Source organism: Triticum aestivum, chromosome 5D, assembly GCF_018294505.1.
Source record: "Triticum aestivum cultivar Chinese Spring chromosome 5D, IWGSC CS RefSeq v2.1, whole genome shotgun sequence".
Taxonomy (NCBI): Eukaryota; Viridiplantae; Streptophyta; class Magnoliopsida; order Poales; family Poaceae; genus Triticum; species Triticum aestivum.
Genome location: NC_057808.1, coordinates 551,421,435 through 551,443,212, shown reverse-complemented (window position 1 = coordinate 551,443,212; position 21,778 = coordinate 551,421,435). Strand labels below are relative to the sequence as shown.

The 21,778-nt window shown below is 43.5% G+C and overlaps 1 protein-coding gene across 8 annotated transcripts in view; it reads right to left on the bottom strand.

Moving 5' to 3' along the window:
* The window catches only part of LOC123123775 (putative disease resistance protein RGA4), a 27,979-nt gene extending 8,406 nt beyond the window's left edge, over nucleotides 1-19,573 (bottom strand). Inside the window, exons 1-10 of one of the 8 annotated variants that reach the window (XM_044544383.1) lie at nucleotides 19,255-19,573; nucleotides 18,914-19,106; nucleotides 18,625-18,805; nucleotides 18,277-18,529; nucleotides 18,091-18,156; nucleotides 17,697-17,752; nucleotides 17,362-17,583; nucleotides 16,726-16,780; nucleotides 5,937-6,018; nucleotides 5,769-5,852 (exon numbers count right to left, since the gene is read on the bottom strand). In XM_044544383.1, coding sequence (XP_044400318.1) covers nucleotides 5,769-5,852; nucleotides 5,937-6,018; nucleotides 16,726-16,780; nucleotides 17,362-17,583; nucleotides 17,697-17,752; nucleotides 18,091-18,156; nucleotides 18,277-18,529; nucleotides 18,625-18,753 — 947 coding nt within the window. In that variant the 5' untranslated portion in view covers nucleotides 18,754-18,805; nucleotides 18,914-19,106; nucleotides 19,255-19,573. Of the gene's footprint in view, nucleotides 1-5,768; nucleotides 5,853-5,936; nucleotides 6,019-16,725; nucleotides 16,781-17,361; nucleotides 17,584-17,696; nucleotides 17,848-17,924; nucleotides 18,157-18,276; nucleotides 18,530-18,624; nucleotides 18,806-18,913; nucleotides 19,107-19,254 lie in introns of all 8 variants that reach the window. The other 7 variants (XM_044544384.1, XM_044544385.1, XM_044544386.1 and 4 more) reach the window with 7 other exon arrangements.
* Between the last annotated feature and the right edge of the window lie 2,205 nt (nucleotides 19,574-21,778).

Sequence of the window (21,778 nt, the reverse complement as noted above, 5' to 3'; positions counted from 1 at the left end):
TTGAGAAATGGTGACTTTTTATAAGGAGTTTTGACTTGGTTTTCATCGGGTCTTCCATATTTCTCGGTGGATCACCAGGAATTTAAAGATCTCCGGTTCAAGGATGGTGATTCCATTGAAGATTTCGTGTTGCGGTTCACTTGGGTAGTTGCTGACCTGGAGCTATATCGCGACCCGGTGACTGAGCACAAGGCGGTCCAGAAGTTTCTTCGTGTCGCACAATGCAAGTACCGCCGGATGGCCATGGCCATTGAGTCTCTCATCAATCTGAAGACGATGATGATAGATGAGCTCACCGATCATGCTCGGTGTGTGGGATCATTATGAACTCGATGATGCCACCCACTCCACCGGCCACCTCCTCCTCACTGAAGAGGAGTGGCCGCGCGTCAACAGCAGCGCGCAGATAGTTCGTCCTCTGGCGGGACGGAAAAGGGAGGTTGCTGGGCAAGCCCGTGGTAGGTGACGACGGCGGCGATACATACAGTGGATCCGGTAGGAAGAAGAAGGGAAGTGCCACTATTGTGGCAAAATCGGGCATTGGAAGAAAGAATGCAGGACGTACCTGCGGGAGCAGGAGCTGAATGGGCAACAGGAGCAAGCCAATCTTGCGCGTGGTGGCGACGAGCACGATCAGGGCCTCCTCATGGTCATGATCACGGATGCCACACCATCACAGATCGTCGCGCCCCAAGAGGTATATCTCAACGAGGAGAAGGTGATTCCTGTGGCCTCGCTGGACGATGTGTGGTTCTTTGACACCAGCACAAGCAGCCACATGACCAGCGAGAGGCATGTCTTTGCGTCTTTGAACGAAACCGTGCATGGCACAGTCAAATTCAATGGTGGGTCACTCGTGGTAATCCGAGGGCGCGGCTCTGTGGTTTTTCACTGCCAAAGAGGAAACTAGCGCACACTCATTGGCATCTTTTTCATCCCCAGTCCGCGAAATAACATCATCTCCGTGGGGCAGCAGGACGAGGGCGGTTGCATGATGACCATTAAGAGCGGGGTCATGTGGATCTGAGACCCTGTGCGTGCGCATGTTGGCACGCATCAAGCGGACAGACAAATGGTTGTACACGGGGTGCTCACCATTGACTCCCCGACATGTCTGATGGCGCAGGGCGATGACACGACATGGCGGTGGCATGCACGCATGGGCCATGTCCACCAAGCAGCTCGTGTGCGGCATGCCCATCATTGATCTCGTCGAGAAGTACTGCAACGGCTGCACGCTTGGGAAACAACACCATGCGCCATTTCCTCAAGCCACGGCGTACCGAGCAGAGTACGGCCCGGAGCTCGTACATACTCAACTGTGCGGGCCTATTACGCCGATGACTCCCGGAGGCAACAAGTATATTTTGCTAGTCATGGATGATTATGGCCGATATATGTGGTTGGGGCCCTTGAAGTCCAAAGACGAGGCATTCGAGCGCTTTATAGATAGAGAGAATCCTTATTTAATACTGTCTTAAAATTTGTTGCCACTGAAAAACTTTTTCTTTCTTATTTAACATCAAGTTTAAATTTTATGCCTTTTACGACACTTTCGTCTATTCTTAACTTTAACGGTGTTAAATGACACCTGAAAAGTCCTATTTGCCCCTTATATGGTGTATCAGGCCGACTCGTTTTGTGGCGTTGTATCCGAGTGCTTGCCGGCGTACAGCCGTACAAGGTTAGCTCGAGAACTTTTCGAGCAAATGGGTTCCGCATGAGGCTAGAACGAGACTCCTTCTGTAAACTAATATAAGAGCGTTTAGATTACTAAAATAGTGATCTAAACGCTTTTATATTAGTTTACGGAGAGAGTACACATCAAGAATCAAGCAGGCAGGCATGTGGATCGATTCTAGTTGGACGTGTACTGATATACTCCCTCTGTAAACAAATATAAGAACATTTACATCACTAATTTAGTGATCTAAACACTCTTATATTTCTTTACGGAAGGAGTACGTAGTAGAGGAACCTAACTAGCACCGAGCGTCACCAGTGCGGCTCAACCGCCACTCCTGCACCAAAAACACGAACGACACGTTCTTGTGGGCATCAACTCATGACTCACGTGCATGTGTTTCTCGCATGTGGGGATCAGCCATCAGCGTCCTGTACATGCGTGTCTAGCCAGTGGCTGAATCGATCAACTAGTTAGTTTTTGATGTGAGAATTCAAAGCCAGCTTCGATGTGTACGTCAACCCCGACCGCCAACGGCGCCTGCACCCCTGCCTGTCCGAGCTAAGGGACTCTATCTCTATGCATCGTTCGTATCAGCTGCCATCAGTTGAAGGGCATATTTTTGGTCACATGCCATATGAAGGGCAAATAGGTCTTTTCAGGTGTCATTTAACATTTTTAAGGCTTAAAATGAACGGAAGTGTCGTAAAGGGCATAAAATTTAGGCGCAGTGTTATATAGGGAAGGAAAAGTTTTCCAGTGTCAGATAGGGAATCAAAATTTAGAACAGTATTATATAAGGAATTTTCTCTTATAGATATCCAGGTCATTCCCCACAAAAAAAGAGATATCCAGGTCATGGCTGAGGCGTCGGAAGTGCAAGCCGCGGGCCGTTTCGCTCGGACCGTGTCGGTGAGTTTAACTCCAGTGAGTTCCTGGAGTACTGCGAGGGGCACAATGCCACACACTTCGCCACCGCACGGTATCCACCTCAGCAAAACAGAGTTGTGTCAAGAGGCACAACCAAACGGTTGTCAAGATGGCGAGGTGCTTGCTCAAAAGCATGGGATGTTGTTGTACTTTTGGGCGGAGGCCGTGAAAACTCTCGTCTATATACTAAACCGAGGCCGAGAGTACCGAGGCCGTGAAAACTCTCGTCCATCGACGGTGGTTGTTGTTCTGGTGCGTCGATCCTCTCGGGCCTTAGCACAAAGATTTCCGGACAGTCTACTACAATAAGATTTGCCCGGCTGCGGTGATGGAGGGGAGATGACAGCGGCGCACCTTCGGCTCGCTCCGGTGTTTGTAGTCATCGCTAGATGGTCCATGGACGTGCATGTAATTTTTTCTTCTGATGTTTGCATTGACAATTGATGAATAAATCAGAAGTTATTATGAAGAAATCGGAAGTTCTTACAAAAAAAATTCGATAATCATACTACCGTATTTCTATATCTTATCTATACCTAATATTAAAAGGAGGATTGTTTCTTCCAATTTTTTGTCAAAAAAATAAGCTTCGTACATCGTCGTCCGCCCACCTCGGTCTGTTCGTTCATCGCTCGCCTGGGTCGAGTTAGCTTCTGGCCCACCATGAAAAAAACTTAAGCTGCTGCTTGTAAGCTAATAACAAACAGCGCGAACATTTATGATCCAAATACAGCGGCAGATTAAAAACAGAAATTTGTCAACCATATGTTGGAAAAGAGTAAAAAGGAATTTCTAAAAAAATGTGAATGGTGTTTGAAATACTGAACAAGTTTCGAAATTGGAAACAAAAATTAAAACGTGAATTGTTTTTCTGAAAAATTGATCAAAAATTGAAAAAATGAACAATTTTTTAAAAAGTGAATGAAATTGAAAAATAAAGTATAACGTGATGTTTTTTTTTTGAAAATGTGAACAAAATTTCGAAAACATGAACAACAAATTTCAAAGAAATTGTGAACACATTTCAATTCCCAAACAATTTAATGTATGGTGAACAGTTTTTTGAATGATGAACATTTTTATACACAAAGGACATTTTTTATACATGGTGAACATTTTTTATGCACAGTTATCATGCTTTTTATGTACGGTGAACATTTTTTAAATGTGATTTTTTTTTTAAAAACGTGATTGTTATTCTTTTTGTTGATCCAAACTTTGGGGCGACAATGATGGATTGCCGGATGTGATGGAACAGAAGGACCAAGGGGTCTTGGGTGGCAGGGAGGTCGACCGACCTATTGTAGGCCGAGGAGGATCCGAAGCAACAATTAGATGTGGAGGTGGAGGCTCGAGAGCAGGATTAGATGGGGAGGAGATGCAAGTGGTAGAGGTGGAAGTGAAGGTGGGAGGGTCTTGAACCCTGGGATGGCCTCGAGAGGAGGAAGAGGAACGGAGGTCGCGGGAGGAAGAAGAATGGGAGAGGGGGAGCAAGGTAATGAGGATGTTGTACCCCATTATTCTAACCCACATCGTTCGATCTTACCAACACCACCACTGCCTCCCCGTATCTGTACACATGTCTACTCTTTCTTGTGACTATGTAGCCGAATACTCTGCTATGCCAGTTTCATGTTTGGAGGAAAAGTGGCATGCAAGGATTTGTTTCTCCCATTGCAACGCACACACATTTTTTCTAGTATATGTAAATGACCATAAGAAAGGAGCCCATGCGGGGTTTACGGACTTAGAAGATACCTTGCGGGGAGTATGCCTAAAGACTTACCACTCCCACCACCACAAACACACACGGGAACACAAGGAACACACATAATTTTACAAACAATAGAGATAGAATCGCTAATCAGTCCTACGGACATTGCTTTAATTGTGTTCCTAGTACCCATCGAGTTTCCCACCAACTCCCTAAATCACTTTGTAACTGCCATTATAGTATGTCTCGGTATAACCCTAAAAAAACAGAACTAGGGCTACTAACCAACTTGGGAGCCGTCTTGTATACATCGGCACCTTTGGTGAGATTGTATCCCAGAATTAGTGATTTTTTAACTCGCCCTTGCTTACTTTATTACTAAGTTATCAAAGCCTATTATAAAATAAACACACCACAAAAGTCCACCAGTCGCTAACTATGCCTTACCATGATATGGTAAGTTATGATGTTCCAATTCATTGCATTGTTATGTTAGCAAGCTTTTAAGCTATCATTGCAAGTTCTTATGTTGCAACACTGTGATTTACTTTCAAATCTCCACACAAAAATACAAAATTCTAAATCATATCCATCCCTAGGAGTGGTTGATTCCTCCACTTTGAAATTTTCTATCTTGTGCTTGGAGCGTATTTTTAGCACGTAGAACTAGAGACCAAACCAGAGCTCAGCAAAATAGAAAGTGTCATGGTACATCATTCTCCCTTGAAAGGGAACTTGAATGCCGGAGTAAGAAGACACATTCAATTTGATATATGTAGTGTAATGTGCCAAAACGTTAGTCAAACCACCTAGGTTGTGTTTGCTCCGGGGAGTTTAGACAGTCCGACCGATCTGAGTCATCTTTCATTTTATCCATGTTTTGATCTTTATTTTGAGTCGAGAGGTTTTGTAGCATCCCAGCAGCATCCATGCGTGAGAGAGTCATATTAAGGATAGAGCTAATGCTTTCCCCTTCAACCCTTGCAAAAAAGTATTGAAATAGATTGAAAATTTTGGATAGGTGAATTTGCAGTATCTGAACAATCAGGACACCATAAAAAAATTGCCTTTTATATTTAGTTTTTCGATACGATTTTTGTCGGCTTTGCGTAGATTGTTACACCGATATCAAAATGATAAGATGTGGAATCGACAAAGTTTCACTCATGAGTGCATAAAAGGAGTTAACATATTGGCGCAAAAAATTGCAATCCCTTGTCATTAACGCCTAGCATATGCTTAAGGTACATGCTAATACTCTCCCTTGTTTTTAAATAAAATATTTTTCTTGACATAACACCATCTCTAGTATACAAGTTTGATCATTAAATTGTTATACAAAAAGGAAACGAACATGAGTAACTGTAAGTGCTTTCTAAATTAAGAATGCTCTTATTTCAAAAATTGCAAATGGCATATGTGTTTCACAAGAAGATAAACCTGAGATTTTGGTTCTGGAAGCGGTGACCCTGATTGGTCTGCAACACATCCGCATGCCCTCCAATAGCATGGGACTCCGGGTTCCTGCGACATTCAAATGACAAGTCTAGAGTAAGTAGAAAGCACATCTTCTTGAAAATGAAAATAGGAGAGATAGAATATATTAACCTCATGACGGACTCGTGTTCGTAGTCCATAGGGTTAAGAGCGAAATTGAGCTGGCTGCTGCTAGCATGGGCCCCTATCGAAGCTGAGGAGGTAAAAGAGCTCAAAAATATATCACAACGTGATGTATACAATAAATTAATATTGCTCTATGGTACTGCAATGTTCTAATGTAAAATTTTAAAGCAAATACTACTTCTCTCTGCACGGTGCAACTGCTCAAGAAGTAAGCAATGTTGCTTTTGTGCTTATGATGAGACAATCAAATATCTCTTTTTCCAATGCAAATTTGCACGTTCTACATGGTTAGCCATCTAAATAGCGTCAAATTTATATCCGTCCATAAGTGTTGCCAATATATTTAGTCATTGGTTGGACAGCATTTCAAATAGGTTCAAAACGCTAATATGGGTTTGTTCAGGAGCGTATGCCTTACTTTGGTTGCTTTGGCTGTGTAGAAATGATTTGATTTTTAATGACAAAAAGGCTTCTCCTCTACAGGTTATTTTTTGTTGTACGCACTTGCTTCGAACGTGGTCTACGTTAGAACGACCGGAGCACCAACCGTTGTTCAAGCCAGTGTGTACACGGTTGGAGCAGGCGGCTACAGGTTTTTTTTTGCCAACATGGGTGGCAGAATAACCTACAGAACAATGCACCACCACTTTCCACATAGGCATAGTACCGGTCTATAGGACTCTACCATTGCAGATTTGTCGGTTTTGTTACATTTTTTTCTCATACTTTTCTTGGTTTGCTGCGTGCATCCTCGTTAAGTAGAGGCTGGATATTACTCATCATGTTTTGTATCCGCTTGATGTACATTTTAAGATAACAAAAATGTTCTTTTATTGAAAAACTGCTCTCTCTCTCTCTCTCTCTCTCTCTCTCTCTCTCCGGCATAATGTACACTAAACCAGGATGAATATTACACAATATTTGACTATTAAAGCATTCAAATATTTCAAACAATCAAAACACTAAACCCTAAAATGTAGTTGTTCACACTTTTGGATTTTTCAGGGAGAAAATCTAATTAGCAGAGGTGCGCTTGTAGTACTCAGATTTTGGAAGGAAAACATATGTTTTTAGAGTTTATGGCTAGGGTTTTTAGTATTGTAACATGAATTACCAAATTTTTCTAATTTTTTACTCGCAGAATTCATTAATTTGAAGATGCTTGCATGTCTACATTTACATCTCATCGAATAGTGTACACTAACCATTATTTAGCAAAGCACATACATGGATTGCATTCTACTTTTACTTAAATAATTTACCTCTTCTAGCACACTAATCTCCAATGAAACTTTAGTTGCCTCATATTCAGGAACATGGTGTCCTTAGGGCGTGTGCAATGTTGTTCAAAACACAGGGCTAAGACCTCTTCGGCTCGGGTCTAGCAGCTGGAGTACCCATATGTAAGAAAATTGTCTCTGGATTGACTGTAGTATTAAGCTATCAGGTTGATATATATGGGGGCATGGTGACATAGCATAACCACAGAGGGAGAGAGAGAGAGAGAGAGAGATGGCCCCGGATCTTCTGGCTAAACGCTTGCACACATATGCCCTTGGGCATCTTTAGGAGTTGGTAATTTGGAACATTTTAGGGAGTTTGGATTTGAGTCTATATATTTGTTTCAAAAGTGATGGCAAACTCACCACTACAAAACCGTCCTTCGGCCTACCAAAGGCAAAATGCAAAACTTGCTCCTGACAACCAAGTTAGAGATGGATCTATAGGATGTCCATCGCAATCGAGCACATTTTAAGGTCATCTATGATAGATCATAGTGGGACTAGAAAAACATCACATGCGGGCTTGGCGAACACCCGTATGTATTAGGCTTATTTCATAGGCAGTGGTAGATGCTTACCGACTACAATTACACAACCATCGCAGTAGGTCTCGTACCTTAGGTAATGTTATACATCCAAAGCGCGGGCATAGGTACCTGGCTAACTGTGATGCTTTAACCACTTTATCGTAAGCATGCTAGGAGCTTAGTTGGTATTTTCCATCCATTTTCCATTTTTAGCTCTTGCCCGCACCATGTCCTATCACTAGGTCTTACTCTACAACCTTTGCACTTCACTGTCGATCCTAAAGGATCTTAAGATTGCATGGAAGATCTCCTTCTCTAGGCCATCGTAGCACCTCTGGCACTATCGAAAACGATGTGTGCATGGTTGTTGCCTCGGGATTAGCCGGAAGCGTGGCCCCGCCGCCTGACCTTTGTTGCAACGACACCCTACCTAATTTGAGTTGGGGTTCTCCATCCCTCCCTGAGCTTATATGCGATGGTCCCCACCATGAACTATGGGCCGCCATGCCCCACTACGCGGTCCTATCCCTTCCCCAAGGTAACCACTCCTTCAAGGTATATATTTCAATTATTCCACTTATGAAATGCAAATGTAACTTAAAATTCTTTGTAGGACTTAATTTGTTATAGGCTAAGTTTGCGATGGAAAGTATGAGCAGTAATACAAAATACGAAGGGTGACCAAGGCCCTACATTGTCGCATGATATTTGTGTTACTATTTCAATAACTTGTTAGTATTCACACTTTCCACATATGTTTTCTCGGGAGTTTGTGGGGAATGGGTGGGTTTAGAGGTCTCGGGGTTTCCTGTGGCTGTTGTGACACTATAAGAGTGTATTTTGTAGTGTCTGTCATGACACTGTAAGAATGTCTTTGGTAGTGCCGAAAATGATTATCACAACAATGACAGTGCAAAAGAAGTTGTCCATGTGGAGCACATAATCATTTGGTGAAGATAATCTGAACTTCCCATTCATTCCTCCGGAATGCCATTTGTAATAACCAAGCTCTGACTGGTTCGTAGTTGCATCTTGAAGGGAATAATTTTGGGATTATTTACAATTGTCATACCACCATTGGATGAGCTTATATGGTTCTGGCAAGAACTTCACAATTTCTTCCCTGCATGCGGCACAAATGTTCAACTTGACCATGGTGCACCATCATCTCACCAAATTTCGTAGTATTTCAATTGAGTATACACGTTCATGCATGTTTAAAAATAGTTGTCCATTTTGTATTTTGCACCACAACACTTGCACTGAACGAAAGGATGTGTGAAACACAATACTTTAAGGTGAGGCAAAGGGATGATGACATCGAGAATGGCGTTGCAAAGAGCAAGCTCCATGGAGCTTTTTTTAAAATCAAAATTTATTTAAAAGTTCCAAAAAATGTCAAATTGTTTTCTACAAATACATATGCATATTCTTCAATTGTGTATCAAATTTCATCAAGTAATTTGATTTTTTGCATGTTACACAAAAAAAATCTGGCCCAAATACAACAAAGAAAAAGTCCATTTTAATATGTATATTTGTCTTGTTTTTTCTACACCACATATGAATATATATGTTCATGAAATTTTGTATATGTATACAAGTATATCTCTACATGTATACTTTTTTCACATTTTTTTGAGGTGTGGAAAAAATATTTTCGCTGAAAATAAATAAAGAGCTCAATGGAGCTCGGCCTCTGCAAGCACTTCTCGTGATGACATCGTGCTACAAGAACAACAGTGTTCCAGAAGCATGGTGGTCGTGCTACAGTATGAACACTAACTAAGGGCATGTCCAACGCTGACCCACCATCCTACACTAACTAAGGGCATGTCCAATGCTGACCAGCCAATTTGCTCGCGCATCTATCCGTGGATAGGTGGACCGGTCCGAGAATACGGATGCGGGAGCCGGCCATCCAATATTGCGCACATACATTTCAATCGCTAAACAAACCGGATTAACTTCATTCAAATCGGATAATATTCATACAAACCGGACGAGAACATTTATGTTTCAGATTAACTAAAAACTATACCGGACTAAGGTAAAACTACTCTACAGCCGTAGCCGGCGGATATCCATTCACACGACATGGATACACTAAACTAGTCTACGTTCGGCTGCAGCGGATCTCGCTTGTCTTTCCCATGTCCGGAAGCCCGCTCATCGGTCCGTCGTGAGCCCCGTAGGTATATCCTTCAGCGCAAAGGGCAAGAGTAGCCTCCACTTCCCCTTGTTTTGCAGCGCCTCTCATCGGAGTGGCAACAGAGCGATATGGCAAGGGTGCCCTCCCCTTCCATGAAGCACATATGAGGGTTGTTTTTTGGGGCATGGGGGGCGATGGTGGCCTGCGAGCGGGCAAGTCACCGTCTGTGCACGTCGGCGATGCGTCAGCAGTGGCCTTTGTGGGAGCCAAGCGACAACAGCCTCCCATGTTCTACTTTTCCTCATTGATAGCGGCAGGCGCCTTCGTGCTGGCCGTCGCGTCATCGATCTCCGTGAAGCTGGTCTCTATCTCCCCCGGCAGGGCGGGGTTCCGCCAACATTGTCGGCGGATGGTGCGGTCGCAGGCACTGGAGGAGCAGTACAACAATACCTCGTCCATGGGAGCCACGATGGCCGTGCCGCCGAGCTCCCTCCCGTGTCGGCCTGGAGAAACGCCACCACATGGGCTAGCTGGGTTGGAGCAGCGAGTTGCTGAACCTCGCTCCGGCTTGCAGCGGCCTCCTCCGCAAGCTGGCCTGCAGCGGCCTATAGGGCGAGGGAGGTGGAGCAGAAAGTTGCCTGGCTCGTATCCGGCGGGCTCGGCAGGCCACATAATCTGGTTTTATGCCGGAGAACTCCTCTTCCTTCTCGTCAGATGCCATGGAGAGTGTGGAGGGAATGGTGCAAGGAGGAGATGGGGGAGCGAAGATGGGGTGCGATTTTTTTCCAGACGCCTCGCATCTTTTAAATTGTGGGTGGAGGCCCACAGCCAACCAACATTGTATTTAGTGCCAGCCGACTAGCGAATGGATGTGTCACCAGAGTAGGTTTCTAGGCACATGCGCGGGTTTAATGGAGGAAGGCGGGCAGTCTACACCCGTTTAAATGCGGCGAGGAGGTCAGCCAGGCGTGCAGCAGGCGGCGCTCTCTCCACCGGCACGCCGTTTTAATGCCTGCAGTGAGAGGTCACGTCAGCTCGGGACCATCGTCAATGCAGAGTGGCCGCTCGACAGCGGCATGAATGCGGGCAACTGGCCACAGGAAGGAACGCACACGGGCGAGGGAGGATGGTCTTGGGTGGGCCACGGTTGCAAGACGCGAACTTATCAGCGATTTAGATGCCCACAAACACCACTCCCCCCACTTTGTCTCCGGTTTGCGGACCGATGCATGACGCGGGAAAAGCACATCCGGACCGGCCTGCGGACCAATGCATGACTGCGTTGGATGGAAACACACGTCCGTACAACATGGTCCTAACGGTTGCGGATGGTTTGAGGTCAGCGTTGGAGATGCCCAAAGAGGTTTATCTTGTTGGGCGTGATAAAATTCCAAAGTGAGGAGTTGTCCGAGAGGATCAAGCCATTTCAATTTAGCTTGTGACTATAAATCTCTTGTGCTGAATATATGGTAATTAATGATAAATAGTTGTATGATTTTTCTTATATGTGATTTGTGCAATGTATATAGTGCTTTGTGTATAAAAACTTTCCCGCATCACAGACGAATCCTTGAGGAATATAGAATACCCGCCTTCAAAGGAGGTTCACGAGGGCTTCCTCCCTACTCCCATCGCCGCCTCCTCCAGACCTCCTATGAGAGCCTGGCTTAATAGGAATGATAGACTACTCCTATCAGCAAGGAATTCCTTCTGTTCCGGGAGCTCATTCGTAAAGAACTCCAAAGTTAAACGTGCTTGGCTTTGGAGCGATTTGAGGATGCTGACTGACCAGAAAGTTGCCAGGTGTGTATGGGTGAGGACAAAGTTCACAAAAAAAACTAGTGTTGGTCTGTTGAGGATTATTGTCAAGATCCCTCTAGGCATAATGGTCGAGAACCGGTGGCTATGACTGGGGTATTACAATTGGTATCAGAGCCAACCCTCATGGTTAAACGAACATGTGTGGGTCAGGTGCGTGGGCATGTGGTCTGTTGTGGTACACATCATGAGACAAGTGCCGGACTAGACGCAAATACTTGTGCCAAGAGGGAATGTTCCTGATGGGCCGACGAAGACGTCAGTTGCTTCTACTGGAGGTGTATGTGAGAGCCTGACTCAATAGGAATGATAGAATACTGATATCCATAAGGAATTCCTTATTTTCCGTGAACTCATCCACAAAGAACTCCAAAATTAAGCATGCTTGGCTTTGGAGCGATTTGAGGATGGGTGACCGACAGGGAAGTTGCTCCCGGGTGCGTATGAGTAAGTACAAAGTACGCAGAAAAGACTAGTTTTGGTTTGTGGGGATAGTCCAACCAGGCATAACGGTCGGGAACCGGTGGCTATGACCATGGCGTTACACCTCCTCCTACTCCTCCTCCCAATCTCTTCCTCCTCCCGCCACTACCCTCCTCCAGACCTCCACTCGATCCCCTCCTCCACCCACATGTACCTCCGCGTCGCTTCCTAGGGTGACGTCAAGGGCCCAACCCTAGCACCGCCAGAAGTCGCTGATCTTGAACCCTCCTTCTACTGCTGCCGCTGGCGTTGATTACCATGGCGGTGGCCCGGTACCGAAGGTGCCGGGGCAGCTAGTCGCAGGTAGGGCGCTGCCAGCGAGGAGATTGTGCACGGCGGCCAGGGCAGCATCCCTTGGTTGTGCGACGGCGGCTGTTGCCTCCATGGCCTACTCTGGCGATGGTTGGCGATAGTGTTTAATGGATATGATTCCCTCACAGACCAGTCGTCGGTCTAGCTCGTGGCCAGCCGGCAGCGCGTTGAGGGACTGGTGAGGGATGATCGAGTTCCTTGCCGATGTTCTGGCGGCTGCGCATGCGTCCATGTTGCGGCTCCACGCGGATTCAACCAGCTGCTGATTCTGAGTGGCGTGACTGTTGATGAAAACCGTGCCCATTTTTGTCATGGCGGACGATGGTAGCGTCTTAGGCATCGTTTTCTTGTCGAACACATCATTGTTGCAATCGTCGTCACCTTGCCCTGCCTGCTTCGAGGTGGGGGACCCTAGATCTGGGTCTCCCGGATCAGATGATGACAACGTCTTCAGTGTCGCTCTCCCTTCTGGGGGTATTTTCAAGGAGCAGATGTGGACCGAGGTCGTGGATGAGCAGCCTTGGTGCCACCCTGCGAGGAGAAGCACGTGGGCTGCAAGACGACATGGAGAGGATGTCGGATCTGGACCGGGCAGGTGCAGGGGAGGCCGGAGAAGGGAGATCAGGGCGGCGGCGCCGACCGCGCAGGCGGGTTCGCGAGAGCCATGTCTAGTCGTGTCTCTTTACTGATCAAGGAAACTCATGTGGAACTTCGCTCAGACCCATGAATTTAGGACGCGTCTAGCGAGCAGCCGTTGGCTCACTAGCGCTCCGTGGCAGCCGGTAGTTTTTGGTAAGTGTTTGTCCCATTGTCTTTGATTAGGAAAGATTCCCTGGTCCCAACTAGTTAGACAGGAAATAGCCCACCAACATGTGTATTAAATGGTCCACATGCATCCGACTGTGTCCTTTTTTACTTCATATGCATGGATGGTTTTCTATCATTTAATTCACGATTTACAAATTTTAAAAAACTATAACTTTCAAACCGCAGTCGAAATTAAGATCCGTTTTCACTTTTGGAACCCTTGTGACGTGCTCTTTGAAACTAGATCCCGCATGGGCATGTTTCGGTGAATTTTTGTGTGCAATTTAGTCCCTCATTTTGTGCAACTACTTAGGAGTTGATGTGCTACTAGCTGACAGTGGTTGTGCAACTTTCCGCCTACCCGTGAATGCAATTGTTACTAATGGCACCTCCACCCCCAAACTATTTATTTCTAGTGAGATGTGCAACTCGTCTGTTGTCCTCGCCAACTACCTAGCAGTTGATGTGCAACAGTCCTCATGCCCGTGGATGTGCTTTCACTATTTGTTGCATCGGCCAACTGCTAGTAGTGGATGTGTAACTTCGGATACTATCATGGCCAACTATCTAACAGTGATGTGCAACTTTCCCTAAATGTGTGATTTTCCTGCTAGCACCTAGTCCAAACCACCCCTGCTAGTGAGATGTACAACTTTCGAGATGTGCAACCTTGTATGTTGCCCCGGCCAGCTGCGTAGCAAACTATGTGCAACACCGTTTGTTGCCCTTGCCAACTAAAACTACATATTCACAAGTAGGAAGAGGTAAGGAGTTGCACATCGACTAAATAGACAGTTGGCTTTAACAACAGACTAAATTGCACATATCGTTGCTAGTGGAGGTGGGGCAGAGTGCGCAAATATTGAAAAACTATACATCCACGAGACCACGAGTAGGGAGAAGGGTTGCACATCAACTACTAGGTAATTGGTCAGGCAGTAGACTAGTTGCACATCAGGTTGTCATGGTTGCTAGGTTGCAAGCACAGAGGAATTTGGCTCATACAGCTCCAAAAATTGGTTTTGAAAAAAAGTTGCACAATACAATACTAAAGTTGCACAATGCAGTACTAAAGTTGCACCATATAGCACCAAAGTTGGCATAAAAAAGAATTCGTCGAAACATATCCATGTGGGATCTAGTTTGAAAGATCTCGTCGCGAGGAATCCAATGGTGAAAACGGATCTAAATTTCGACGCGCGGTTTGAAAGATATGGATTTTTAAAATTTTGAAAACCCAAAATAATTACACAGACCTGTTCTTTTTCTTCGGATGTGACCAGTCTTATCACATGCACTAGCAGACAAAAAAAAAGTATACATGCATGCGAGTGATAGCGCGGCCGCTCGTTTTCTCCTATGAGCGCGCGGGCACTTTTAAAATTTCCGGGTGAATTTATCACCAACGTGTGGGAATTTGGAGGATGCGTGAACATCGACCTCCCTGAGCATGGTCGTCGCCATCAACTCCAACAAGTTTTCCTTAGGCCCATCACCCCACGTCGTGACCCCCGCCCGCCTCTCACACCGTATTCCCCGTCCACACCTCCTCCAAGTCTCGATTCTCCAGCCCCTGTTGTTGTACGCCTTACTCGGCTCCTACTAGCTCTCCAAGCTCCAGCGCTCCCAGGTATTGCTGCCTACAATCTCCTATGCTTGGGTTGGTGGTGTCCTCATTTACTACCTCCTTTGTTTCATAATGTAGTAGTGTCAAAAAACATCTTATATTATAAAATAGAGGGAGTACTATGTTGCTTTTTGTTGATTCGTTGATCAGGTGAATGCCCTGGTGATCGTGAATTTGTGATGGGTGCCCCTTAATCCATCACTAAATCGCCTACAGGCTACACGTGGTCTTACTCTGTTCCTACAGGCTACAGGTGGTGCAGGGCAGACCGAAATTGGAATCCACTCGGCATGTTGGTGCTTACTTCCATATATAGGATTGTGGACTATCTACTGCCAACACTTCCATAATTATGTTCATAGATGAGTGAATGTCGTAATGCAATGCATGCTCATTGGTTGGTCTTTTGGACTGTTGTCAGATAGTGTTATCTGATTTCCTAAATCGGAACAACAAAGTATAATTGTTATGGTACATGGAGGGTTGGACTTCCTTGATTTAAGACTGTTTGAAATCTTCGTACCAAAATAAATTAGGTATAGTTCTGATGCTCGCATTTTATTTCACTTTACCCTCTCATATCATATGGCCATATATCCATATTTCCTTTTCAGTGCTTACTACTTGGCTACACTAGCTTTGAAATTTGCGTCCAGGTGAATAAATGCCTCTATTGAAGAGACGTCCTAGCCAGCAGCCGCCTACCCAAAAAGCTAGGGTTCCTCTGCCTCCCGCCGGCGCCAGCGTCGGTCCGTCCCGTCTCCCGTGGCCTTAGGTCCACGAGGGCGGAGTGGATCCCGGCACTTGCCGGCGGGAGGGCTCCGTTTTTAGATTTTTTTCGAGGTTTGTTAGGGTTTGTGTCCTATTCAGGAAGGCGAGACGGCGGCGACTCCCTGTCGATGGAATAAAGTTCTCCCCGCCTAGCCCCCGTTCCGGTGATGCGTCTAGCATCGTCGGTGGGCATGTGGAGGTGTGTCTCCGATGGATCTGTCTTTGGTGGATTTGCTCGGATCTGTTCGTCGTTCGTCTTTGTTCGTGCGTCTTCAGGTTGGATCCTTCTTATCTACACTCTTCATCGGCGACGGTTGCTGTTCTGGTGCGTTGGTTCTATGTGGCCTTAGCACGACGACTTCCCGACTGTTACTACAATAAGGTTTGCCCGGCTCCGGCGAGGGAGGGGCGATGACAGCGGTGCGCCTTCGGCTCGCTTCAGTGCTTGTAGTCGTCGATAGAAGGTCTACGGATCTGGATGTAATTTTTATTATTTCTAGTATTTGTTATACTACCATGATTGAAGATGAATAGATCGGAAGTTTATCCCGCAAAAAAATGCCTCTATTGAAGTCACTACAGGCCAACCAAGTGCACTCGAATTATTTCAATGATTTTACAAAGCTAACTTGATTATTAAAGGCGGGAATGCCATAGTGTGCTATGTCTTTGTAAGTTTATACCAAATTGTATTCGTTCAACATAAATATCAATGTTTAATTGGATCTTTAGTTGTTAATTTTATTTCACTCGATCACACTTTTCCTTGAAGCTGCTTAAGAAGGCAAAAAGTCTCACAACAATGCACGGGGTATCATCTAGTTACCGAGATTGGTAACCAACTAAAAGCGGCACTCTAGCTCGGCACTTAAAAGCAACATGTCACCTTACCAAGGAGACTATTTTGAGTCCGCACCATTGATCCATATCCAAAAGTGCGAGGTTACTAAATATGAGAACAAAGCAAAAATCTTGCATCAATGGAGATACTTACCTGAGTTCTTGTAATGGTTATAGGCCAATGCCACCCTGCTTTGTAAGTTAATAGCCTACAAACAAAATTCATTATAGAGGATTTAGTCCATGTTCGTAGAAGCCTCTGATTAAGCAGTATTTTGTGAAATTATGTATCCTATACTTGAACAATATTTTTAGAGGAACGTAAACCAGATTTCAGTGATCAGTGACTGCTTGGAAGTTGCTGCATGGAACAAACTTACTAGCGCTGTATCCACAAAATAATTAGGTGGCAAATGTGGACAAATATTTTTGCTATATTTGATATATTTTGGTTGGCCTGGATAACTTTTCACGATTTAGTCATCAACGAAAATGTTGTGCCGAGAAATTTGTAGTGATCCAACTATCCTCTTACTTACCCCCTCTTCCGGTAAACAAGGCTTGCACATTATTGTTAACTCATTAATTTGACCATATTTCATTGGTCAAATTGATGTTCAAGAAATATGTGCAAGCCATATAAACAGTAAGGGAGGGACTACATCTATAACCCCCCTAGAAACCATAATACTTTAATGTGCAGAAATAATGATTTTCACTATGTAGTTTTATTGTTTCTTAAAAAAATGTCTCAATAGCTAGTGCGAAAATATCACTATTCATTCAATACCTCATCTCTAACTGAAGAAATGTCAATATCAATCCTATCAAGTTCATCAACGATGTCTTCAATATCGATCCTATTAAGCTCATCGACGACCTCTCTTATAGTGGGCCTTTTATGTCGGTCATACTCCAGACATCTTAATGCTATTCTGATGCATGCCTTAACTTCTTTCCATGTGTGTGACCACATTGCTGGATGTACTTTTTTTCGCCATATTTCACATACCTAAAAAGTCAAACAAAATGTTGGCATGTGGCATACATGTACCGAGAAAGAATAAGACAGAAAATAATGTTATGAAAAGAAGAGTATTCATGAGTTTGATCTTTTTTTCTTACAAGATCAATGAAATTTTCAGAAGGAACACTTCCACAATCGCAGTAGTTCTTGCGTCCTGCCATTATTTGTATGAGTATAGCACCCAAACTGAACATGTCATATTTTGATGAGATTTCTTGTTTGTCAATATATTCTGGTGGCATGAATCCCCTGCATGTTATCGTATCCACAATTAAGTTTCAACACATTATATTGGAATTGTTACTTCTCATCAGGCACCAACTCACATTGTCCCTATCAATGTTCCTGGTTTGGTGGTAATGGTTTTTGATGAAGGTAAGACTCTTGATATACCAAAATCTCCTATTTTCGGCATCATGTTGTTGTCCAGCAATATATTTGCTGGCTTTAAGTCTAGATGGTAAATATCTACGCTATGAAGATACTTCAAACCTGCACACACTCCCCGAATTATTTTGTAGCATGTCTGCCAATCAAGTCCGCATGGCTGCTCTTCTGCTGAAATAAACATGGAACATATTCAAAGGCATCAATTGAGAGATTGAAAAAGGTCTTAAACTAGGTATAATTAATGTTTCTTTTCATGCAAAATAAGATAGTCTTAGTAGCGGGTTATACCAGAAAGGTGTCTCCCAAGGTCTCCACCGTGCAAATATTCAAAGCAGAGAATTCTTGTTGGCTCATGACCAAAAACATATTGTTGATTGTGCTCAATCCATCTACCTGGATGATAGCAGTAGCCAACATACTGTACAATATTTTGATGACGCGCCCTAACAATGTTATTGAACTCATCTGCAAATTTTGTGTCTTCAGTCCCTGTGTGAGTAAGCTTTTTCAGGGCAATCTCTTCCCCATTGTCCAATACTCCCTGTTAAGTATTTGTTCTTCATGTGGCACATGGGTACTTGAAGTTCGCAGTAGCAGATCAGGTAAGAAAATATAAAATGTAATTAAAAATCGCACCTTGTAAACTACTGCAAACCCACCCTCGCCAATTATGCGGTCCTCAGAAAAGTTATTCGTAATACTTTGTAAGAACTCGAGTGGAAACTCCCGTGTCAGTGGACTTTTGTTCTGTAAATTGCTCGCCATAGTACCTATATCTCCGGCTGGCTGCTAAGACGAGCCTTCATGTCCCAATAATCTTAATAACACAGAAATTGTGTCAGATAAGCAGAAACGTTGTATATATGCATAACTTTCACAAAGAATTTTTTATGATTAAAACAAAAGAATAAATATGTTGGTATACCTTGTTCTTCTTACATGTACTCTGACTCAGAAGCTCAGGTATTGTTATGTCAGGATTGAAAATCTCATATTGACCTACTTGATGAGGTGCATAGCACTAGCACCATCTTCATTTGTTTGTGGCAAGAGCAGCAGCAAATTAGCTAATTAAGAGGATATAAAATCCATATTGTTACCATTGGCAAAGTAATAACCTTCAAAAGAGTAATTAGTTTCATGACGTCAACAAACACAGCAAGATGAAAATCAAACTAGCGAAGAAAACCAAAAGAAAATGGAAGCAGCTAGCAGGTTCTTAGACGCAAATCAAGCAAAAGGATAGAGGAACAGAGAAACCATTACCCTTGACTAAACTGGAGAGGGCCCTTCCAAAGGCAGATATTTCCGGTTAGTACCAATGGAGAAGAGGGTGAGCAAGAGAAGGGACTATGGCGAGAAAAGAAGAGAAATTATATGGTGATATTTCCGGTTAATGATCCAGAATCGACCAAATTTTCGTAGCCATTTCTTACATGAGAGAAATGCAAGCTTAAAGATAAAGAAGAAGAGAATGGGAGGCCGAGGATGCAAGAAGCATTGACAGATAAGTACGTACGTCCTTGCCAAACAATTGGAAAATGGAGGCACACGAAACTGACGACTAATCTTTGCATTGCCACTTGCGTTCTGGAATCTTGGACTAGGACCGCAATAACGTCGGGAGTCGGATTGTCTATCTACAAGGTCTCTAAGACGTGTGGATGATATAGCTAGAGTCAATAGTGCTGACCATGTTTTTTTTTCTTCATTATAGACGCAAGCATATACGAGACGGACAAGATCGATCGACCATCGGCAGCCCGGCACACCGCCGTTGCACTGAGCTTGCGTTGCCAACTCATGCTTGCTCCATTGGTCTTGACGTCCACACGAATAGCAAAGGCGTCCGAAATGTAAGGCTACTTCCAATGCATTGGCGCTTAGATGAGGTGCTAAATGCATTAAAGAGTTTAGCAACTAAAGTGCACAATGCATAGGTGCTTATTTTGTTGGTGCTAAGCTTACTACATTTAATTGTTCAACAACCAAACTCTCTCATGCATAGGGCAGCCTCCTTTCATTTAAGTGTTTTACATAGGTCCGCGCGCTTGGCATTGGTTTTTTCTGGGATCACCAAAGCCCTCTCTCTCCTCTTAATTACCTTGCTACATCAGATTTATTGCCTATGTGGCATGCTAAGCATCTGTACATCATGGAGCACTGAAAGGGCCTAAGCCCTTCGAGGGAACCTATCAATATGTATGCTTCCTGCCGGATTGCACATTAACTGGACAATTAGCTCACGATGTGTCACTGTACCTGGCAGTGGCGTCGATGAGCTTAACCTTCAGTCCCCTGCAAAAAAAAAAGCTTAACCTTCAGTTGTTGATCGAGCTCTGCTTGTCTTGTGTTCCCACCGTGCAGATGGGACGGACCTTAATCTTCTCCCTATGGTTAGCCACCACAGGATGGGCTGTCGCATATGGCCCGAGAGGCAGGGAAGAAGAGGGAGTAAGAAGACGACATGGAAACTCCTCACGTCTACACAAACATGTACTGACTGCGATGTAGACCGGGGAAGAAAATTCAGCTCCATACCTATACAATATATAGTGAAATGGGAAATAAAATGAAAACAAGTGGTGATCAAAATATCTCTAGCGAAGCGATAATTGACAGCTCACCAACTTGGTGGCAGCGAAAGAATGGACAAGAACCGATCAACATTGACTTGCAAGGACGACTTGGAGATTCTTATTTGTAGAGTTATTGCTATCGTTCAAGTGACTAGTTGATCACTCCTCCATTTTACGGTCAATGAGTTTACCTCAGGATTTTCCTTTTTATTTAATTTAATAATCACAGAGGAAAAACATTAATTGGTTCTACTATTTACGAATGTGTATGAAAAAAGTTGATCTTGTATTTAAAAAGTGTTAATCAAGGAATTGAAAAAATCTTAATTATGCATAAAAAAGTTCATCATATACTTAAAAATGTTAAACTTGTATGGAAAAATGTTCCTAATATACCACAAATGTACAATGTATATGAAAATCTTAAATCATCAACCACAAAATATTAATAATGACAATCATCTATTTCAAAAAAATTAAACATGAATACAAATGTTCCTGATATTTATGAAAAATGTAGTGTATTAAACTATAACATAAGAACATATATTTTGAAAAATTCAAACATGCATTAGAGAATGGTCCTGATATATACCAAAATTATGCAGTATGTATGAAAAAAATAGTCATCAAACATAATTATTATTTAAAATGTTAATCATGTATTTTAAACATGTTCCTATTGTATACATAAAATGTGTATTGAAAATATAGACATGTGTTGAAGAAGGCAAAACAAAGAAAACGGTGCAAACCGAAGAAACAGAAGAAGTAGACAAGAGAAACATCCCAGGTAGGAAGAAAAACGGAAACCCATAAGCAAACGAAGAACAACAAAAAAACAAAAGAAAAACAAAGAAAACTAAGCAAGAAACCAAAAAAGGAATAAAATAAATAAAATAAGAAAGAAAAGAAAACAATAAGTATGGAGAAAGGAACAACAGAAAACCGAAGAAAAATGAAAGAAAATAAAAAATCGGTAAAAATAGAATAAGATGAAGAAAACCGACGGATAACAAAGTAAAAAAGATGAAGAAATAAGAAAATCAATGAAAAACAAGAACGAAAAAAAAAAACAGAAGAAAGGAACGCATTAGCGACGAGACTGAAGAACGACCTATCAAGAAACATCCTTCGTCCCGGCCCATAGGCGTACACACCGCAGGACATGTCAGGTGAGACCAGCGGGTGAGCCCATGTCTCGCTTTTTG